At 33.9% G+C, this 24334-nt stretch overlaps 1 protein-coding gene across 1 annotated transcript; it reads right to left on the bottom strand.

Moving 5' to 3' along the window:
* Window positions 1-20220: 20220 nt before the first annotated feature.
* LOC149560739 (putative disease resistance protein At4g33300) lies at window positions 20221-23213 on the bottom strand. The gene is made up of 5 exons (XM_089824775.1): window positions 22941-23213; window positions 22429-22838; window positions 21580-21935; window positions 21294-21505; window positions 20221-21187 (listed from the first exon to the last, which is right to left on the bottom strand). The coding sequence occupies exons 1-5, from the start codon at window positions 23149-23151 to the stop codon at window positions 20370-20372; spliced, it is 2007 nt and encodes a 668-aa protein (XP_089680901.1). The 5' UTR covers window positions 23152-23213; the 3' UTR covers window positions 20221-20369.
* Window positions 23214-24334: the final 1121 nt, after the last annotated feature.

Below are 24334 nucleotides of genomic sequence, written 5' to 3'. Positions count from 1 at the left end.
TAGATCTCTTATTAGTCTAGGTAAATGAACCATTATTTGGGTGAACATCCATTAGATTTTTATTATCCACAAAAACATTAAAATCTTGTATGATTTTAGGGGGTGGTGTAATACCTCTAGTTTTCTCAGATTGAGATAATAAAGCATTAAAATTACCTCCAATAACCACTTGCAGATGCTCTTGCATTTGAAGAGAGCATGTGATAGAATCCCATAAACAAGCTTTATCCTTGGACGAAGCAGGTCCATAAACATTAATGAGGATAAAATATATGTCAAATGTAGCTATATGAAGCATTTTCCAATTGCTCTCTTGTTGGAGGAGTTGTGAATTAGCTTTAAGAGGATTCCAAAGAACTGCTAATCCTCCAGAAGCACCCAATCCTTGCATATGATAAGAATTCCATTTTTTCCAGCTAGCAACTATTTTATCAAAGTTATGTTGGGACAATTTATTTTCTTGTAATAAAAAAATATCTACCTTCAAAGAATCAATAACTTGTTTCATTCTTTGCCTCTTGTCAGAGGCATTTAAACATCTGACATTCCAAGAAATGATTTTCATTGGAGACAAGGAGAACTCCTAGTTCTCCTTGTGAATCTTTTAATAACAGTGAAGCTATTATCCAAATTTGTTTGAATACCTGTAGCAATTTATGTTCTTGTCTTGGAACCCTTCCTTCTACCTCGCACCTTGGTTTTTTTATCATTAGGATGTATTGTAGATGGAGATTGCAATATTGATAGAGGATGAATTTTAAAATTATCTAGATCATGAGGATTGTGAGACTGAGGTTCTCTAGGAAATGATACCATAGACTTTTGTACTAGCTGATAGAGATTAGCCTCTAGTCCCAAGGGATCTTCTACCATTAAATCTATGTTTCCTGCACTAGAACCCTGAGGAAATTGGTTATGAACTGTCTATTTTTCAAATGCCTGACTTGGGATCAATTTATTCCTAAATTGAAATTCTCGAAGTAGGGAGTCAATTACAAGTGAATTGTAATCCTCATCTTGCAAACCTTCTTCTTTGGCAATATAAAAAATAATAGAAGTTTTAATTTTGGACAAAATTTGATCACAAATAAAAGTCAATATCATAGGAGAAGGATGAATAGAGAGGCACCAAATAGACCGCCCTAGCAATGACAATGAAAAACTTCTATTCTGAAAATTGATCAAATTGAGTGACTTTGGAGATACACAACATTGAAAGTCTATCATAGGAAGTAACTTGTATCTCACATCTTTAAAGGAATCCATTGAAGATGAAGGGATAAACTCCAGAAAAAATATTTTACTATTGAAGCATGCACGCTGGAAGGAAGCCATAATCCAAAGAAATTGTTGAAGATAAACCATGAATGAGATTGGCATGAATTCACCTATATGCATGTTCGTTGTGTTCATATTTTGCAAGCTATCTAATGTAACATCTTGATTCCCTGACATGGAGAAAATATTATTGGCCTCATAAGTGTGACAGTCCATCAAAGAAATTTTTCGAGAGCAAATATTGTGGTCTGAATAGTGATCAAGGCAAACTTGTAAAACATCCTCTTGTCTAGTTTGGCACATAAAACTGAAGTGACCAAGTTTATCTTGAAATTTGTGAATTACAGAGGAATCCTGCACCTTAATTGATTGCATCCATTTCCCCCATTTGGATATGAGAGCAATAGATTTAGGAAATGGTTTATGCACATCACTCAATAAACAAACCCTGACTTCCATTTGAGGGCATTCATATGGAATCAAATCATGTTTCAAAAAAATACCCAACTTGTTAGCTATAATTTCCATAATCTCAGGATCACAATATTCCAAAGGCAAGGAAGGAAAAGAAATACAATGTGGAAAGAATTGGATATTAATATCTCCTAGATTAAAGTTTGGAATCCACAACATGGTATATAACCCCACTCCTTGACAAAACCAACCCTTTTTCTTATTAACATCATCTCTTTCATCTTTCAAATTAAAAATAGCAATAAATAAGTTGGAGTCTGAGTCATGATAAAAAATATCTTTATGTCCAGACCAGCATATGAAAGCCCAATTATTGATATCCATAAAAGATAAAGAAGCATCATAAAACTTAACTATGAGAGTTATCTACTGAAGAGTAGAGATCGAGCTCTACAATATTTGATTTGAAAAAGTAACATGCACTTGTTGTTGAGAAGGATTCAAAGGGTCTTGATCCATATAATTCTGATATTTCTCTTGACTAGTATCTAGCAACTATTGGTCAGTGCAAAGTTCGGAAGGCCTTGATCTAATTTATCCTAAGCTTTCTTTCTCCAGATCTTTTTTGGTCTGAACGGGGCTCTATGAATTCTCAAATCTAACTTCTCTTGAGTCATGCTATTTTGCATCTAGGCAGATTGCATTTGGATAGCTAAATCGAGAGGAGCACCTTCACAAATATCAAAAACTGGTTGCTTTTTGAAGATCTTTCTCTTTGGACCTCTCTATGCAAGTGTAGATTTATATCACATATTCACCTTTGTAGGAACCAATGAATCTAAAGCATTTCTTCGAGATGAATGATTCATTGAATGATTATTATGAGAAAAAATTTCCCGTCCAAAAAAATTTGGAGGCTAAGGCTAATGAGCATGGTGAGAAGATTCACCATTTTAGAAATAGGGTGAGAATCTAGGGTTTGTAGTTTGTGAACCTATAGATCTCAATTGTGACCTTCGATCATGAAAATGAGGGTTAAGGAAAAAATTTTTAGCAGGTTGAACAATTTCTTTCACTTTGAAAATAGACTTATCAGTGGTATTTGGGATCCATTTAGAATTTATATCTCTGAAAGGGCATCTCTGAAATAGAAAAGGGTTAGACATAGAATCGGTAGGTTGTACCATTGGTGTAGAGGAAAAAATATCTCTAAGGTCATGATCCTGAGCTAGTTGGACAATAGGGGTAGATGAAAAAATGGAAGAAAATTCATGAAAGACAGAATTAGAGCTAGTTTGATTACCCTATTCTTGTCGCATGTCACCATGAGATTTTCCCTCGCACCTATGTTGATGTTATTCCAAGCCACGCTACTTCACCTCATGCATGTAATGGTGCTGTTGTTGATGAGCCAGGCCATGAGAAACCCCCTCACACTTGGGATGATATAGGTCAACCCCCTTACCCCTATCCTTGATGCCATTTCCATTGCCCTTGCACTCCTACATCGCTCCCAATATAGCATAAAATTATTAAAAACTTATTAAATATAAATTTAAAGAAATATATAATTATTGTATAATGTAATTATACTTATTATTATATATATAATCAAAATATTTTCTATGCTAAAATAATAAAGCAAAAATCTCTCTCTCTCTCTCTCTCTCTCTCTCTCTCTCTCTCTCTCTCTCACACACACACACACACACACACACACACACACACACAAATGTATACAAATACTAATGTTGAATTTACAATAATAAATGAATCGAGGTTGCTTATAATGTACTAAAGCATAGGCCAAGCTAAAACAATACAAACTAATATTTAAATTTGTAGTGCTTGCCCCTAGTTCACATTTTTTTTGCTATCGTTGCCAAATTCTTTTAGGCTAGTTTTATGTTTGATGATTAGTACTATTATTTTGGAGATTATCAAATATTGTTTTACACTCAGTTTATTATCTGATGAGATTACTTGGTACTCTATATTTCATGTATGTATGATGATTATTCAGTGCTTTCAGTTATTGATGATGATTAGTTAGATGGTTTATTATCACATGTGTTTTCTTATGGATACTTATCCCATACTGCATGTGTATGGTGTGTGTTTTTTTTTTCTTTATGTATGGCATTTCTGATGTGGTTAAGGAAGGGAGTCATAGTCACCTGCTAGTCGGGATCTACATGATGCACCACTTCCTGCCATTGCTTTCTTAGCTTAGAATATTGTGTCTGTACATGCGTGGATTTTATGCAAGTTGCAGGTACCAAGTATCGACTTCCCTGAATTTCTAGGATGAGTGTACCCTATCACATTATCTCAATGGTAAGAGAGGGGAGATAAATCTTAAGTCCAAATCCTAAACCCTTTAGCCATTTGTCATAAATGATAACTAGGACAAGTATCCGAGTTGAGTACCCTCTGAATGTGTCAAATGACATTAATTCATGATTATAACCCTTTAGTTTGATTTTGTATTTGTTCTTCTATGATGGGTTTTTGTACATTGTTTATGAGTCCTTAATGACTTTCTATTAATTAAATTTGATTAAAAAGATTAAATTAATGATTTGATTTAATGGAAATTATTATGACACTTTAATATTTAATTGTATTTAATTAATTTAGAAATTAATTAAATAAAAAGAATTAAATTTGGAGATAAAAGTTTAAGGATAAATTTAGAACGTGATAATATTTATTTAATTTAATAATAATACATTTAGAGTTCATTTTTAAATAAATGCTAAATATTATAATTATTTAAGTTAATAAATATTTTATCAATTAAGTTTCTAAAATTAATTAAAAGTGGAAAAGATATTAAATTATTAAAAGGATTCTAGATCACATGATGTGTGCATGAGATTAAATAAAAAAGAAATTAATTAAAAGATAAAATAAGTGAAAATAATAATGTTATTTTAATTTCATAAGTGCACATGAGATTAAAAATAATAAATTAATCAAAAATAGAAGTCAAGTGGAAAATTAAATAAAGTAATTTAATAATTCATTTAAACATGCATGAAAAAGATCAATGCAAGATAAAGAAAGATAATAAAAGTTAATTCAGAGTTTGAGTCTTGTGAGGAAGGAGTTCTCTTGGGTGAATGCACAATTACTGCCCCAATTTGAGGAGAAAACTCCTTATCACAACTTTGGGGTAAATTTTTGAGGGACCGTGAATTTTGGAGACGATTTTTTTTTTGGACACAAATTTTGGGAGACAAATTTTGGATGCGAAATTTGGAAGCAAATTTCAAAAGGAGAATTCTGGGAAAATTTTCAGAGAAAGGTTCTTTGAAGAGGAGTGAATTCTCTCACAGTTTTTGGGAATTGTGTATTAACATCAGGCTTAGGTAGGGTCTTGTGTTTTGATCACTAAGTAATTACACAATTATCCTTTCTTGTCTTCTTTGTGTCTGTGGATTGTAAATCCGAATTCCTTGTGATGAAAGTTTAAATATTTCAATATTTTGAATTATTAGTTGCTTATCAATAATTTTTGTATATGTGAAGAATAGTAGAGTTATCAGAAAACCCTCATTTTCTAGATTTAAGAAATTAAGATTTAATTTGGGAAGGGTTTGAATTTAAAAATGAAGATTATAGATAAAAAAATTTGGATGGTTAATAGTATTTTCTCTATCAGGTTAATGTTGAAAAAGCTATATATATATATATATATATATATGTATGTATGTATGTATGTATGTATGTATGTATGTATTTAAGTATGTATGTATGTATATAAAATTAAAACTTTAGTATAGAGGGTTTTTTTTTAAATAAACAAAATTATTATTATTAAATAATAATAATAAAAACAAATAGTTTATAGAGAAGGGAGTTTTGTTTTATATATATATAATTTTAAAACAAATTATTATAATAATAATGAGTTTATAAAAATAAAATTAATTGTGATTGTATTTTTAATTATAATTTATTTTATAATAAAATATATTTAAAAATAATAATAAATTGGGGTGGGCGAGGTCACCAACCCTCACCCCCCTACTTACCTACCCGTGACACTTTTGACTGTGCTGCACGACAGCCACATCTGCTGCCGTAGCAATAGGTACTGCCTTTATAACAATACATTACTGCTACTACAGTAGCTACGCTATCGTGGTAGTAGCCCTTGGGGCCAGCCGTGCGGGCCTTAAACGCTTTTTGATATAATGCATTTTTTAAAAAAAATAATTAATAATTTGTATAAAATATAATTAATATTTTATTATGATTTTTAATTAACAATTTATTAAAAATAGATTTTAGTTAATACAATTTGTTAAATGATATGTTATTTAAATTGTAATTAATTTTAATAATTGATTATTAATGTTATTAAAGTTAATTTATAATGAATTTAAATTATTAATTATTACTATTGTTAATAAATTTTATTAATACTTATTAATAATTAATTAAATAATATTGATATAATTTAATATTTAATAATTAACTTAATTAAAGTTAGTTTAATTAAAGCTAATTAATAAAGGATGTTGTAAAACAAAGTTTTAATTTATTCAATTTTTCTTTAATAATTTAAATAAATTATTACCTTTATCTATTTTGGAAAATTTACTATAATCAAATAGGGGCAATTGTGTGTTTCATTTGGATACAAGGACGGAATAATTTGTAAGGGAAAACTATGGGTTCTATCTATTTTAAACAATATGTTCAACGAGGAATGGAAACCTTACATTAACTCAATAGTATATTATCAATCAAATTGAACTATGAGACTATTTACTTGAGCACAAACACTAAAAATTGAAACCTTATTGTTTAACTCGAAACTATGCACTTTCAAATCAAAGAAAACTATGAGACCATTATGTTTTCTTTGTACTATCTATGTTTGGGGTTTTGGGTTGTCCTAGTGTTGACCAATTTAGGTTGTTACGAGAGGCTGAGGGGAGTTGTATGACTATGATGTTATGATGTTTTGATTTTGATATTTTTGAAACCCAACCATGGTAATGTGATGGCATGCTCTATGATGTGTGTGGATTATTGAATGTTATTGTTTTCCATTCTTCTTGTGTGAAGCTGAAGTGTATGATTTTGAGATACCTAACTTAACCATTTTTGAGTCATTGATCAGTTATATTTGATTTAATTTCCAGTCGCTTTGAGAGGACTAAGGTATTTTGAGTGATTTGTTCTTGATGATGTCATGTTGTGACATGTTTGACTTGACCATTTTGTAGTCTTCGATCAGAATTGTGATTTATTTTGGGATATTTCTTGGTTACTCATTGACAACCATTGGATATTGTGACTTATCATTGATGCCTTTAGTTGCTGATAGAGAATTGTTGTGATCATTATGATTATCATTTGATGCTTTCCAGTTTCCCATGGGGAACTGATGTGATTATTGTGGCTTATATTTTGATTCTTTCCAGTCACTTGTATAGTACTAAGGTGACTTTTTGATTTGTGATTTCATGAGCCTAGGGTAGGTTATCTATGTGTAGTTTCAAGAAGTGGCTTGCAATGGGGGACGAGAGACCCTAAGTGGCTCTAGGGATGACTCATTGTAAGTTGTTTTTTTTAATAAGTGATAACATTACACTAAATACTAACTTAAATGAACCTAATAAGATTAATTTTATGTTCTCACCCATTCCTCGAGTGCTAGTACAGACTAGGATGGGAGTTAAGAGACTTCTTGGTTATGACCTTGCCTCATCAGTAACTTCAAATGTGATTCATGTGATGACACGTTCCCACTTGCATAGTAGGTTTCCTATGTGTCTTTGTGTGCCTCTAAGTCTAGATGTCGATCTATGTGTTGGAACCCTTGAGTTAGTATACTTTTAGGATTCCTAGACATATAGAGTATTTGTGTTTTGTGTTTTGATATCCTATTTGGGACTTGTGACTATCTCCTCAACATGGTGGGAGTGGACAATTTAGGTTCCACACGGTCGAGTGGTAGTTCTTTTTCACTCTTACCATCGAGATCCGTCTGTAGTCCCCATGGCTGGAGCATTCTTTGTTGGCATTTACCTTCATTCTATTCATGGATCATTATGATGGATGGTTATATTTTATGATGAATGTTATATCTTTTTGATGTATGGATTTGTCATGTATGGTGGATGATTTCCTTTATTTTACTGTATTACATTTGCATCATGGATCCGAAGAGGATGATGTATTTCTATTCTTACATATGTATATTCTTTTAAGTCTTTCATACCCTGTGACATGTACAGTGGATGAATGAGCATTCCAAATTAATTTTCCAAGAGGCATTCGAAACAAATGTATATTAAATGGACTTTGGACTTTCTAATTATTTTTTCATGTGGATATGGTAGTTGTTAGACTTAGAAATAATTAAATTTAAATGTGACTCAATGTCTTGGAATCCTTAAGGAATGTAACCGCTTATGTATGCTTTTAGTTGAATGTATGTTATTTCTTCCACTACTATTGTGTTTGACGTGCATGTTACACTTTCTTACTTTTAAAAAAAATTGTTTAGCAAACTTAGTAAAACTTTAGGTTGATTCTTTTGGATCTCTTTGCGGGGCATTACAAAATTAGTGTATGCTTTTGTATGTAGGCTACACTTAAACTTCCATTTCAATTTGTTGCCCTCTTTTTCTTGATAAATATTGTATTATACATTTTCTAGGTGCACAAACATATGTGCCCTTTACCCTTTACATTGTCAAAGATTCTTTTCACACCATCTACTAGAATGGTTTAGTAAAAGGGTATAGGCAAAAGATGGTAAATTTTAAAAAGTGAGTGATATTTTTCTTTTAAAACATTTTTGTTAAATAAATTCAAATTTCATTTTCTTACAATCAAATGATACATTTTCTATAGTCAATTATTCATCTCTTTGATAAAAAGAAACACTCTAATTAAACTATAATTAGAATATTTCATTTAAAAGTCAATTTTTTTCATTTGCAATTGTGTATTTAGTTTAATATTTAATAGTTTTAGGGTATTTGTAGGATCATGAAGGGCTAAACTATGGCCTTAAGTGACAATAAAACTTAGCACATCATTGTTTGTCAATTCGACATGAAATTTTGATCTAGTTATAAAGATTATTTCAAAAAGTAGTAAGAATATAATTTATAGAAAACTAAATTTGGTTGTTTAAACTACCAGGCCTTTTTTTAAATAAATTAATTTGGTTCATCATAATTTTATATTCAATGAAGTAGTATGAATTTTTTAGAAAAATAAAAAGAATGGGTGTGTCTAGCCACCTTAATCATAATCAAATGACAATATTTTTGTATAAGATTGTAGATTTAAGAAGTAGCCACATGCCCAGATGTGGTATATATATATTTTTAATTTTGTTCAAGGTATGTAACTAATTATGAATTTTCTACTACAATAATATTTGAATTAAGAAACTCCCATGTATGGCCACCTTAACTCAATCAAAACTTTACAAGTTTGAAATTCATTTATTCTTTCCTCATAGTTAGGAAATCATAGAATGTGATGCATCATTCGTATCTCAAAAAGCTTATAGCTTTTGAGAGATTTTTTTTTCAATGAATATGTCCACCAAGTCTTTGTAGATAACTCTATTAGAACATAAGTAATAAATACATGGTGAACTCATAATTTGATAGCAAATGTATTAGTGGAAATATGAGTACATACTTATTAAACCCTTTTCATTTCATCAAATTTGTATTTTAAATGATTTTTTTTTATATCACCAATTTTTGGCCCCTCATGATCCTATATACACCCTTTAATCTTAATTTAATTTTTATAATTAGTTGTGAAATAAATTTGTAGACACTTTTTAATGATTGATAAGAATTTTTATTAATGGCATAATATTTTTATCACTTTAAAAATAGATTCTACATTATATTTGAAAGATCAAAATAAATATCATTATAATATTGTCACTTAAATAAATTTGGTTAATATAAATTATTGAATTAATGATGATATAGTTATTTCACATTAGAAGAATTTCTTTTAAGGACATTGTTTCATTTTTAAAACTAATGTTTCTATTTGTTTTTTATAAGAAAAATAGGTTTTACATAGATCCTAAAACCCAAAAGTTCTTACATAACATAGGGCTGTAAAAAATTCAAAACAAGCTACTATGGGCTACCAAAAGGCTAGAACAAAAAATATACCAAAAGCCAAAGAAAAAATAATAGAGACCAAGAAAACTAAATATATAACTAGATAAACCTTCACTTACTCCTTCGCCTTCCTATCAAGGTCCTACATGTAAACTTTCTATTTGTTAATTACAATAGCAAGGAGCATATTGTTTAATTTGAAATCTTAATTTAATTTCTATAATCATATATGATATAAATATTGTGTATAACTTTAATAAATAGCTGATAGGTCATTTTAGGCAACAAAAACTAATTTAATCAAGATTTTCTTAACAATTAATAATAAAATTAAAAATAAATAAATAAATGTATATACATATACACATATATATATTCACATATACATATGTATATGTAGACATGTGTGTGTATTCATATGTTTATATATATAATTATGGATATATACATATACATATACATATGTGTATATATATAATTGTGTGTGTGTGTATACATGTGTGTGTGTGTGTGTGTGTGTGTGTGTGTGTGTGTGTGTGTGTGTGTGTGTGTGTGTGTGTGTGTGTGTGTGTGTGCGCGTGCGTGTGCGTGTGCGTGTGTGTGTGTGTGTAGATATATGAGAAAATGACAACATCCTTAAAATTCTGGTTAGTCCAACATTAATAAATAATATGGTTGAAAAGTTCCCAAAGTTATATTGGTAATATCATATTACACTTTATTGATGAATTGACGACATTCAAATTTAATTAGATCTAGATCACTCTATTATCTTTGTAACAACATATTTTATTTTGAAATGCAATTATGTTCGGCTTTCAATTATTCTATACACTTTAATTTTCTTAAAATTAGATTACAATTATTTTTAAGGGTAGCTCACACAAATTTCATGTTTTTAAGATCTTTCCACTTATTAACATCAAAAAAATTCATATATACATTAAAAAATTACCAGAAAACATCATGGTAAACTATGTGGTGTTAGATAAACTCTCACTAAAGTTATTTGAAAACTTCAACAAAAAATTAACTTTTTAGGGAGCATAATAGATACTATGTTATGTTTCTCTACAAAAAAAAACAAAACCATTTTTTGTGCTTCCCCTTTTAGAGAAAATTAATTTTAACCATTTTTAAAAATAGTACTTTAGAAACTAGATTTAGACCAATACAACTCTTCTTGTTGTAACATCAAATTTTGAGACTATCTTCAATTTCTTGTCAAAGTTTAGCATTTGTTGATTTTTTTTAAAAAAAATTACCTACATTTATATTTTTGATGCCCCATCATTGTGTATACACCTGAACATATATGTTAGAGAATAAAAAACAACCATCTTAGGGGTTAAGATATCATCATCACCAAGAGATCGCCCATCTATTGGAATAGTTGAAGTGCCTACTAAGGAAGAGGAACAATTTGAGAGAAAAATCCATCATGTATCAACTCTTTAACATACCCATCCCAAGGCTTGTCCATCAATACCTAATGATGAATCAAGAAAGGTTAAGGTGAAGTTGGAGAAGGAGCCACAACCTATTCCATCTTATCCTCCTAGACATCCCAAGGGACATAAATAATTATAGTAGAATCTTACCCATTATTCCTTGCCTCAACCTAGTCTTAGGTATCCACACATTTTTCACAGGTTTTTTTGCTTTGGGATTAGCCTTAGAAAGGTAAGATTTAGAGCAATGACCTATTTTAAAAAAATCAAAATAGGAAAAAGTATTATATTCAAACTCCATAACTTTTGGCTAATTTCTAACTTAGATTTCAGAGTAAAGACATTTATGAGATTGGAAGATTGAGATATATTATATTAATGTACAACCTACCATATGATGTTATGTGGAGTCTAATCCATATTCAAGGTTAATTTTTTTGCAAAAAGAGGGGTAAAAATTTATTAAGACAGAAAGGAATACAACAAGGAGAGCTCAACAAGGAGCTCGATCCTAAGCAACAAGATCATCAAATTCTTGCACCATCTCAAAGGACATTTGCCTCCTATCCCTAATATTCCAACCTGGATCATGACTAGATGCCCATTTGGCTAAACAATCAGCAGTTCTATTCCATTCACGAGGAATATACGTGAACCTAATGAACTAAAAAGACAAAGAGAAGAAAAGAATCTGCTTAACAATAGTGGCCAGTTACCAACTAACATCCTCAAGCTCTTACGAAGAAAGAATGTTCACCACCACCTAGGAATCAGACTCACAGATAATCTTACTCCATCCCCGCAAGCACCACTGTTCCACAACATATAAAATAGCTTGAGCTTCCATGAGATTGTTAGTATAATCACCCTTATGAACTGAGAAGAAAAATTTAACATCCCCAAAACTACAACAGGCCACTCCACCAATACCAGCCGCACCAGGATTCCCACGGGAAGAGCCATCAGTGTTAATTTTTAGAACTCCACAGGGAGGAGGAGTCCAGTGCCCATCCCAGTTAACCCGACCCTTCCTCTGATGGTGAAGCTGCCTAGACATAGAAGGAAACCTATGAGCTATAGCCCCATCTTGCAGATGAAAATTGAGGTGATTACAGATAGCAAGTTCAATCGAATCCATACCCCCATTAAGCTCACACTTTACAAGAATAGTTTCTTGAAGAGAATGTGATATTTTCCACCAAAGATGCAAAACACCAAGCTGAACATCTTGGAATATGCGACAATTCCTCTCCAACCAGATATGCCAAAGCATGAAAGATGGGCCAGCAATCCAAGTAGCATGGAGAAAAGAAGACTTGGAGGGAGTAGTACCCAAGCGGGTCCAGAACTCAGGCAAAGAGGAAGCATGCCGACAAGAGAAACTCCAAGCGTGCCACCAAAGGTGCCATATCTGAGTAGAATAGGAGCAATGGAAGAACAGATGGGAGACAAACTCCTCTCCATTACCACACAAAACACAATAAGAGGGGCCCTGAAATCCACATTTACAAAGATTATCCCAGGTAAGACAACGGTTGTGAGCCACTAGCCACATGAAAAAATTGCACTTGGACCAAGAAACTGTATTCCAAACTTGCTTCCACCAAGGGACCTCAGCATCCCCAAATAATTGTCTAGTTATCTCCTGATACCCAACAGAGACATGATATTTAACAGACAAGGTACTGCCCCAAGCCAAAACATCTGGACCAAGCAAAGAAGAACACTCTCTAGAGGCCAAAATTTGAGAAAGCTCCTAACGATCCATGTTTGTACCTCCAGGAGGCCAATCAGAAGAATGCTTCCATCTATAACCAATAATAGGTCCCAATTGATAAGGAGTCTTGTAATGAGCCACTTTATCCCATCCAGTGGCAAGAAAAGAGTCACAAAGAGGCTAAAGATGAGGGTATATGGATAAAATGGAAGGGAATCCATCCCAAGAATTAGACCAAAACAAAGCCTAAGAACCTCCTTTACATATCCAAAACAGACCCCTCTTTACCAACATCGCACCTATCGTCAAAGTATGCCAAACCATTGAGCCACGACCTTCAAGAGGAAGTGCAGAAATAGAGCAAGGATCAAAACCATGAAAATATTTATGAGTGATAATATGAGCCCAAAGTTGATGTTGTCCAGAGCACCGTCACCAATAAAGTCTAGTAGCCAAAGCTTGACTACTCAATAGAGCAGATCGAAGACCAAGACCACCCTCCTTTTTAGGCCTACAAATAGTTGCCCAATTAACCAAGCTCCATTTAGTACTATGCAAATTACCACTCCAAAGGAATTGTCGAGAAAGAGCATCAAACTCCTTGAGAAAGTAAATAGTTTCAGCGTGAACCATGCTTCGATAAGTAGGAAGAGCTTGGATAACAGCTTGAAGAAGAGTAACCCGGGCAACAGTAGAAAGCCATCTATGAGTCCAATGATTTACCTTATCCTGAAGCTTGGTAATCAAATTTGGCCAGAAGAGACGTGGCTGCCTAGAAACAGCAATAGGGATGCCAAGATAAGTCAAAGGAAGTGATCCTATCTGAATCCATAGGGTACCAACAATCCTGTGCTGAATAGAATCAAGAGTGTTAAAAAAGTAAATGGAAGATTTGTGCTCATTAACTTTCTGGCCTGAAGCTGCCAAATAGACGTCCAAAGAATTTCGAAAGGCTTTAACTTCCTTGATTCTAGAAAGACCAACAAGAGCAGAATAATCAACAAATTGAAGATGGGAAAGAGAAGGTAAGCCATTACCCCACTGCCAGCCTTGAATAGAATTTTGGGACACCTGATGCTTAATGAATCTGCACAAGCCTTCAGCCATGATGATGAATAGATATGGGGAGACAGGGTCACCCTGACAGAGGCCTCTAGAAGCACCAAATAGTTGAGAAGGTCGATCATTAATAAGAACAAAAAAAGAGGAAGAAGTAACACAACTCATAATCCAACTCACCCAGTCAGAGCTAAATCCAAAAGAAAGAAGAATACTCCTTAGGAAGCTCCATTTAACTCTATCGTAGGCCTTAGCCATATCCAGCTTAACAAACATGGCTCTCTTCCTTGAAGTAGCCGTAGAGTGAATAGCCTCAGTAGCAATAACCACCCCATCCAAAAAATTTCTACCAGCAACAAAACCACCTTGTTCTTCTAAGATAATAATGGGAAGCCACCTTTTCAATCTCTCAACAATCAACTTAATAAAAACTTTGTAAACCACATTACATAAGGTAATGGGTCTAAAAAACTCCAATTGATTAGCACCCTCTCTCTTAGGAATAAGAGTCAAGAATGTAGAGTTCAAAGCTCGAAGCATCTGCTTGCTAGCATAGGATTCTTTAACCACCTCCAACAAATCATGATTAATGATGTCCCAAAATTCCTGAAAGAATTCAACTGGAAAGCCATCAGGACCAGGAGCCTTCCCCTTAGGCATGCCAAAGACCACCTCCTCCAGCTCTTCCAAAGAAATAGGACGCATGAGATAATCATTCATTTCCTGAGTGATAAGGGAAGGAATACAGGACAAAATAAGATTTTCTTCATTATTAGTAGGAGGAGAGTCCTCAGAGAAGAGGGTAGAGAAGTACCAAATAACCTCCTGGAACAAAGCTGGCAAGGAATTTAGTTGGATACCTTGAGAATTAACCAAAGAAGAGATAGTGCTCTGATTCCGGCGAGATTGCACTATTTTATGGAAAAAGGCAGTGTTATGATCACCTTCCTGGAGCCAATCAACTCTAGCCTTTTGCTTCCAAAAAATTTCCTCTCGAAGTTCCCATTCATCTAAAGCTCTAGAAGCAAGGGATTCAACCTTGCCAAGATCCTTTGAGAAACCTCGATCTCTAATTTCCCTCATGATGACATCAAGATCTTCTTGAGCAAGCCTCTTCATAAAGTGAAGGTTCCCAAAGCATTCCCTATTCCATATCTTGAGCTACCTTTTAACATATTGAAGCCTTTTAGAAAATGAGAACATTGCAGTACCATATGTAGGAGCACCATCTTTCCACCAACAAAAAACACAATCATGAAGAGAGGCATCCTGAAGCTACATCAACTAGAACTTAAAAGGAGGATGCTTTAGAACATAAGCCCCTATAGCAGAAAATTTGATTGGCCAATGATCTGAACCCCTCCAATCAAGGATTTTTGAAGAGATAGCAAGGGTGCCAGTAACCCAGAAGCAAGAAACAAAAAATCTATCCAGACGTTCTGAGATAGCAGCAACACCAGTCCTGCGATTATTCTAGGTATAGAGACCATTATAAGGCTTAACATCAGAGAGATGCAAAAAAGATATATGTTGCCGAAGAAGAGCAAAAGAAGGCCCCAATCTAGCCAAACCACCATGCTTCTCCTCCAGACTTAAAACTGAATTGAAGTCCCCTGCTAACACCCAAGGATGATAAGGATGACAATTTCTAACATATTGAATATATTCCCAAAGTTCCTCCTTTCCCACAAGATCAATAGGTGCATACACATTAGTAACCATGATTACCTCTCCTGAGTCTAGAGCAGAAGCTACCATAGAGAGATCTGAGCGAGAAGACATCCAACCAAGAGGAGAAATTTTTTGAGGATCCCAAAATATAGCTAAACCACCTGCACTGCCTATTGCCCCAACACACTGGCATTGGCCACAAGACCAAATACTAGAGGCATGTTGGACCATAGACTCCACAGAGAGCTTAGTCTCTTGGATACAAAAAACATCAGGACTATGATCAACCACCAAGTTATGAATAGCCTTTTGTCTAGGGATGCTATTCAACCCCCTTACATTCCATGAGAGAATAATCATCATTGGGTAGAATTGGGAAAATGAGAATCCAAAGGTTTCACTGAACCAGACTCAATCAATATATCTCCTGTGAGTTTAATCCTCTCTTGGTCTGTTTTGCGCCCACTCCTTAGAGGAGTAGAAGAAGCCTACTTAAAGGGTCGAGACATCAACCCTAAGGGGAGAGGAGAACCCTTGCCCTTACCTGATGGTAGCACATCCTTAACCAAGTCAGCTAAAACAACATCATTATCCTCCAACACTACAGGAGTCACCAGAGCCTCTGTCACAGGAGCTACAGGGACCTCACAGTTCTGATATGCTACAACTTGGGATGCCCCACAAGCATCATTAGGAACAGATCTCTCATCTAGGCAAACTGGATTAGAAGAGATAGGAGGAGGAATACCCTCCTCTAGAACCATACTATCCAGCACCTCAAAGCGGTTAAAACCTGAATCAGATAATCTTTCTTTCAAAGGCCTCTTTTGACCATGGCCCTTAGCACGATTGCAAACAAGGGTAAATCCATCCTTATCCTGCATTTGAGCCGTACCCTTATCTGTAGCATCTTGCAGATTCATCCTCTTGGTAGTATTAGCCATTTGAGATTGTCCTTTCCTTGTAGTATCTACCAAACCACCAGTATTGCCAGCTGTAGAACCATCCACTCCTTTGAAACTTGAGTTACGAGGGCACTGACGTAGTAAATGACCATACTCATGACAAATTCGGAAACGAAAAGGGAGAGATTCATAATCTAACTGTTGCACCCAAGAAAAATCCCCCATACAAATTTCCAAAGAATCTGGTAATGGGTTATTCAAATTAATTTCAACAAAAATTCTAGCATAAGAAATAACCTTTTTATATAGGGATTGATGTGCGATCGCAGACGGCTTCCCCAACAAAGTAGCAATTTTTCGAAGGATGTCTTCACGCCAAAATTCCAAGGGAAGACGAGGCAAGCGAACCCAAACTGGCACTATTGAAGGGAGATCCTTAGCAGAATTAAAACCTGAATGCCAAGGTTTGACAAATAACCCCACATGGTTGTAGAAATAAGGGCCTCCTTCAAAAACACGATCCCGATCAGACATGCAAGAGAATACAACAAAAAAAAACTATTCCTTGCCAACATAATCTCCATATCGCCTTCCACCTGCCATGAGCGGCGGATCCATGCCTCAAGAGCAGATAGGGAAATTCAGATTCCAAGAAATTTGCATATCAAACCATGCTTGGTCCAATAATCAATGTCCTCCATTACAGCCATTAGAGGAATAACCAGAACAGGGCGATCATGGCTACGCAGAAAACAACCATTAACTTTTTTCAGCTTGGAGCTCTCCCCTGAATAAAACGATTCAGATCGCATTGCATGCATAGTTGGAGAAGAACCATCTGTTCTCACCAACAGAGAAGAAATCCCAGGCCCTGCCATGCAAACAAAAAAAACCCCAATCCAAAATTGATTGTAGAAGATATCCGAAAACACCGACGCAAATTATGTCCAATAGCTAGCAATCCAAACAAAACGGAAAAATAGTAAAGATCAAACACAAAGAATAGGCTAATGCCGCTTACAAGGTTAAGGGTAGTGCTCCTTGTGGGGTCCTAGGGTAGAAGCCTTGGTGTGCTTCCTTTTAGAATATAGGGTGGGGTCAAGGGACAACTCCCCACAAAGCCAAAAAAAATCTTTATTATTATAAAATGAATTAGGATTTATTTTTGTATTGGAAAACATATTCTATCCCTAATGTTGTAAGAAACATAAGTCTTTTATGAAATTTCTTAGGGTTAAGGATTTTATAATGTATGATGATTTAGTAGCTTCTTGTAGCTGTATTTATTTGAAAGGGATTGTAGATTGTAATTCAGTTAAAACCACTAGATAATGGTATTGGACTTGTTTGTTGGTAGATGTAGCCCAGGGATTGGGTGAATCATGTTAAACATCCCGTCCTCTATTTTCTTATGTCTGCTTTATTCCTTTATGATATTGGTTATATATGCATGCAATTGTTATTTATGTCTCTCTAATCCTAATACCATAAACCATTCTTCTCTATATGAGAAATAAGGAATTCATTATTACTAGCTTTCCAAACTAAGTTACAATGCCTCTACAAATGCCTTCATTAAAACTTCTAGAGGTAAACCATCTTATCAAACCCAAATAAGCGACATTAGAAGCCCAAGATAAAGAAGAAATACTAGGCTCCCAATGTATAAAAGCCAGGGAAGCCTTGCCAAACATATAGGATCCTCTAGTTAAGACTTCCAATAGATATTTTTTGCAAGCGAATACAAAAGAAAATAAACCTTTAATGAAGTTAAATATGTCAACTTCCTATACTCTTCCATTTTCAAGAATCCCATAGATGAACTTAATCAACATTAGGTAGGGAATTCTCACAAGATAAGCTACAAAAGCATCCATTGAATGCAACATAAGTGAAATGGCCTTCCAAGTTTTATTTTTGATTTGGAGCTGAAAAGGTTTGGCTAGGGTCTATTTTCATGATAGATTCCCTACAAGACAGAATAGAATGAACTAAAACGATACCAGTTATCCCCACATCAATTATTTTTTATTTTGCTACCAATAAAATAGACCAAACTAAATGGTGCTCTATAGTAGACATAGCAGAAAGATCCAACCCCACACCACCAGGCCACACAAAAATAATCCTGGAGCTACTTTCTACTAAATCGAACTAAGTAGAATCAAGACTACAATTAGAATCTCTGGAAAATTCCTTCTATCCATCTATAGAACATCCATATTCTTCTATAACAACAATGGCTTTATTTCTTTCTCCTCCAAAATTTAAATTTTCTCTCTCTCTCCCATTATAGTGTACCACATATAGAGTTGGTATACATGAATCTTTACATTATTAAAATATACTACCTTCATTGACTCCTAAACAAACATCATTATTCATTTCCATAGCTCCAAGGGGAATATGTTCATTAGGATTATATCAACATGACAAATATGGTATCTATATCTCTTAGATTGATTTCTAGGTTTATTCTTTTTTTTAGAGCTAAACTGACATTTCAAAATTACAGAAGTCTCTAACTCACTAATAAAAAATGATAAAATAATTTTTATTTAACAAGGTGATATAAAATATATGGTGAGCTAGTTAAGATCAAGTCATAAATTTGATGGAATCATTGATGGGTATGCATGTAGAAGTGGTGTTCAATTCAGCTTCTTGTGGTTCTCAGTGACATGAAATTGAGAAAGGGTTCTTGAAATCAGTTGTTGCTATTAGCAAAGAGGGGTTGATTAGAGGGGGCCATGGAGAAGATGATTAAACTTAGCCATGATTAAATGTGTCCCATAGCATCTCTAAGATTGGATTTTCTTGCTAATGTAATTGTGCAATGATGTATGGTTTTCTTGCCAATTCTAACTAACTTTTTATATTTTAATATATTTATTTATTAGTGAAAAGAAGGTGATATACAGCTTATAGTAGATAGACTTTTTTTTCTACTTACTATTTGTGATTTCATATTTATATTATTAAAGTTTATTTAATATTTATATTTGTCATATACAATTGTAGATTAAATTATGCATTTTAAATTTATCAAAGATATAATTAGTTCACTTAAAAAATCCATATTAAAACATATATAAAGATGGTGGTTAATAAATTGATACAACTTAACTATTTCATTGCTTACTATAAGTACATTTTTTAAAGTTATTTTTATGTATTTATCTAATTGTGAGTTACCCTTATTTGTAATTCATCATTAGGCTTTTTTTAATCCGTTAGTCGTCTTTAATGATGCGATGAGTGGCTATGGTTACCATGGATGCGACATTCTCTTTACCTATTTTAGTTATGGTTAGAAGGCTTGTGTGTGCGTTCTTGTTGAAATATTTACCTACACATGCTTTACCCATATGGTTGAAAAGTTACGCTCTCTACTCTTTTACAATCTGGTTGATGTTTGAAATACCTTCCTTTTCTTATGCCACTTCAAATGTTTCTCGTTAATAAACGTAACATGTATCAAATTTGTTCAAAACCCTATAGAATGAAAATATTTATATAAATTAACATACGCTGCATTTAAATTTGCTGTAGATAGTCTAATCGACTGAAACAAATGTAATTGCAGTACAAATACCTGATAAAAATTTACCGGATGATTTATTCCTAGCTTTAAACGAAATGAGAAAATGGTTTCCGAGCATACACAAAATAACAAAGTGTTCTTACTATAGAGGAGGTATTACTGGATGGTGCATGTCAAGTTGCTTAGAGGTAAGATTAGATGTCAATCGTCAAGCCAATCTAGACTAAACTGTGTTTCCACAATTTCAACTCTAAGCTGTGGAATAGAAATGCTTTTTGCCCACAACCATTGCTTCCCAATCTTCTCATCACAGATAACTAGCTTGAGGGAACTCAGTTCAGAAATAGATCTTGGCAACCTCGTTAGACGTGAACATTCTCTCATATCAAACTCACTTAACTTCTTTAGTTGCCCTACCTCCTCGGGCAGCTCTCTGAGCCCCTCGCAGAATGAGATGTCTAGACATTCCAATAGCCGAAGTTTTCCGATCGAAGGTGGAAGCTCTTTTAGGCCTGGCAAAGCTGATAAACTTAACATTCTCGCAGAGCTCATATTCCCAAGCTCATATGGTAACTTCTGAATCTGGTGGCAGTTGCTAATAGACCACACCTGGATACAAGGCATATAAAAGAAGCTAAGAGGCACCTCCTCCAAGTTACTGCAGTGACCAATGTTAAAATCCCGAACCTTCTTAATGTTGAATGTTGCTGCATATTCAGACCCTTCACATAAGCTTAAGGAGAGCTTCTCTAAGCTGGATGGTTCTTGGCTTTGTTTTTGAACAAAGGGCACAATCAACCTTTCGAAGCGGATGCTCTTGAGATTAGTGAGTGAAGATAAAACATCTTGACCTTTTATAGTTGCTTTCTTTGTCCCATAATTCAATACCATGAAAAATTTTAGATTCTTCATGGATTTCAGAAATGGAGGAAGAAAGTATTCACTTGAAGAAAACAGTAACAACAGAGCCTCTGTCTCAGGTAAATTCATCTCATACCAATTGTTTGCCTCCATAGTGCCTGCATGAATAGAATAAAAAGGAATTCTAGTTACATTATTGATCATGTTGGTTATGACTATTAGCTATTTGGGGTCACATATATCAGATCGCTTGCAGTGACATACCTGTGTGAATGGAGAGAACTTGAACATCACATGCATTATTATCAAGTAACTCCCACTTTTCGGGCAAACTATTATCCTTCCTATCCATTACAAACCTTTTCCTGTGGATTACACCGTCCCGACATCCTAAATGGAGGGCCAATTCATGCATTACACTATGCTGGCAAAAATATAGCTCTGAGGCGTTTCCATGTGAGATTGCTACTCTTCTCCTGATAAGTGCTACTAAGTCAGCTAAGATTCTAAACAGGATAACAAAAAAGTCCAATCTAAGAAAGGTAAATACCTTGGAGCGCTTGTCAAATCCAACAGGTTTCTGCTTGCAAGATCTGATAAGATGGACAATGCATCATGCCTCTGTAACTTCCTCACATAAACCCATATATCCAGTAATGCATCAGCACAAATTTTCTTGTCCGCTGGAAATAAAGCTAAGTCCAGGAAGCATTCCTTGGCTATGTAATCCAAAGAATTGATACTAGTCTCTAACAATCTAATAAGCCCGCTTTTGTGATAATCTGATATGGATTCTCCTTTAGAAATCTTGTCCTTTGCCCTCTCCCAAACCTCATTTGATTCTCCGTGTAAACTGCTTCCGATCACCTTTAGAGCAAGTGGAAGGCCGCCACATTGCCCTTGCACCTGTAAGACAAGACAGATAGAAAATTTTATAGACGATCAGTTTAAAGAAAATAAAAATTCTCACATCATGTAAGCCATAATTATAAGCGATAATGTTGTTTCACCTTAAGGATGATTTAGAATTCTGTAGTTACTTCAATATTATATTAGATCTAATTATTCAATTACTTGGAAGAAACATGTATTAAACTGATAATTCGTTTTGTATAATTATCCCTTCAGTGTTAAATATTGGCTACTTGCTAATGAAACAGAAGAGAGCCTCATTCCAGGTCTTTCAGAATTCTTAAATATTTAAGTTTTACTTTACGGTGATGTTGCTCTGTCAATAAATTCTTCTAGAATTAGAGGATACTATATTGATGTTGTATTGGCATATATTCTAAAAGGATAATGAAAATAATGGAGAATCGGAATAAAGCAGCCGAGATTTAAAAGCAAGGGGAATCGTTCAAAACACGATACAATAATTAATGGAAAGAAATTATTATACCTCCTCCACTATGTTTGCATTCGCATTGCTTGGGATTGACGGCTGTCCAAAAGCCCAGAAACAGAAAAGTGACAGCGCGTCCTCTCGGCACAATAATGGCAATTGATACAGTCGGGTATTTGGACTTATTGGAATAGTGGAATTATCTCTGGTTGTTGCAACAGTTTTGTACCCGGGTCCTTCAAATAGTAGATTTTCCAAGTTTGCTCTGGACCAGACATCATCCAAAATCACCAGAGTTGGTTTCGATTGACTCAAAATAAATTGTCGAAGCTTCATCTGTATATCTTTGACATTCTGAAATCCTGGGCTCTTCTTAGCAGCAATCTTCTCCCACATAGTCTCTATAATCCCCTTTATGTTTGGGGATTGTGAGACGGTAATGAAAATCACATTATCACGGAAGTATTCTGCCATTAATGAAAGCAGGAAATTAATTTCATGGTAAGTACGTTACCATGCACCAATAGATATAATAAGATCTAAACGGGACCACCTTTGCAAAGATTTACCTTTGATTTGAGGATCATTGCAGAGAGCCGAAGCAAGAGTAGTTTTTCCTCCGCCTCCCATGCATTGCAGCCCAACGACTGACACATCGCTCGTGAACAATAGTCTTCTCAAATCACGAATACATTTGTCCAGTCCCACATAAAACTGAGATCTCCCAGAAACACTATATGCAGAGTCGCCTACTATTTCAGAACTGTTGATGAAAGCCATTTGGTCAACTCTTATTTGCAATTTGAACCTTGATACTGCTTCACCTTATAAATATTCTATGCTTTCCAATACATGCCGTTCTTTTATAGAGCAATTAGGCGTCTCTCATAGTCGTCGCGCTGGTTTCCATGAAATGAAAAGGAAATGCAGGGATAGATTCGCAGGATCGAATTTCAACATTTCTATGTAGGAATAACAAATCAATTTTAATTAGCGTGCACTCTTAGATATGTATTCCAACTAGATTTCTATTAAGGCGACTGACTTTCTTCCACTTTTGGAAGTTCCATATTCAGGTTCATCGCATCGTGCTTCTGACGTTGGAAAGTGAGTCGGACCTTTTTTTATAAAGAAAATTCATTTAAAGTCAGTCACTGATGTTTTGATCTTTTTATTTTATAATTTAAGGTCATTTCTGAGAGTTAATTATTAATCAATTATTGAATTTTTTGGAGAAATTTAATGATATTAGAAATTTGGTTCTATATAAATATTTCGATAGAATGTGCTCCAACTTCATTGTTAAAATGTTGTGATGGTTGGATTTGGTTCGAACTAGTGCAAACATGTTGAAATTATTTTTGTACATGCCAATTCTCAGCTGATTATAAATAAACAAATTCTCAAACCCTTCCATCAAGAATTCTTAATTGGGATAGACTTCCTCCTATCTTTATTCCTTTATGTTCTAATTGTTAACATTTTTGATTATCTATTAAATAAATAATAATCAATTAGATAATAACAAGAGTATTTCCACATCTAAAAAATCAATTCTTACAAGCTATGATTCTGTTCATGATAGTATGCTCTTTATTAAGAATTCCTAAGAGGATATCCATAATGAGATAGATTCTCTCAACCTTTAATATTGTTGTATTTATGGATCAACAATTTTTCTTTATAAAATTAAAGCTCTCATGAGGCAGTCTCGTTTTGTTCCCCATTGTATTTGTAAGAAATGAAAGTAAATCAAATCTTGTTAGGTATCTTTCCATGTAGGCATTTCCCAGTTTGTAAATTTCTCTTTATGAAATCTAGAAGTGGTTTCTAGTTAAATTGAAAATAACATTATACACTTGGAAAAAGTAATATTTATCTCTACTAACAAGATATAAATAGGGAATCATAAATTTCTAGCTTTAATTATATACTATTATTCTTTTGTGCTACCGAAGGTTAA

Source organism: Cupressus sempervirens, chromosome 4 (assembly GCF_028749045.1).
Source record: "Cupressus sempervirens isolate cs-2001-9-10 chromosome 4, ASM2874904v1, whole genome shotgun sequence".
NCBI classification, from domain to species: Eukaryota; Viridiplantae; Streptophyta; class Pinopsida; order Cupressales; family Cupressaceae; genus Cupressus; species Cupressus sempervirens.
The sequence above is the reverse complement of the archived record's forward strand: the minus strand, read 5'-3'. Positions and strand labels throughout refer to the sequence as shown.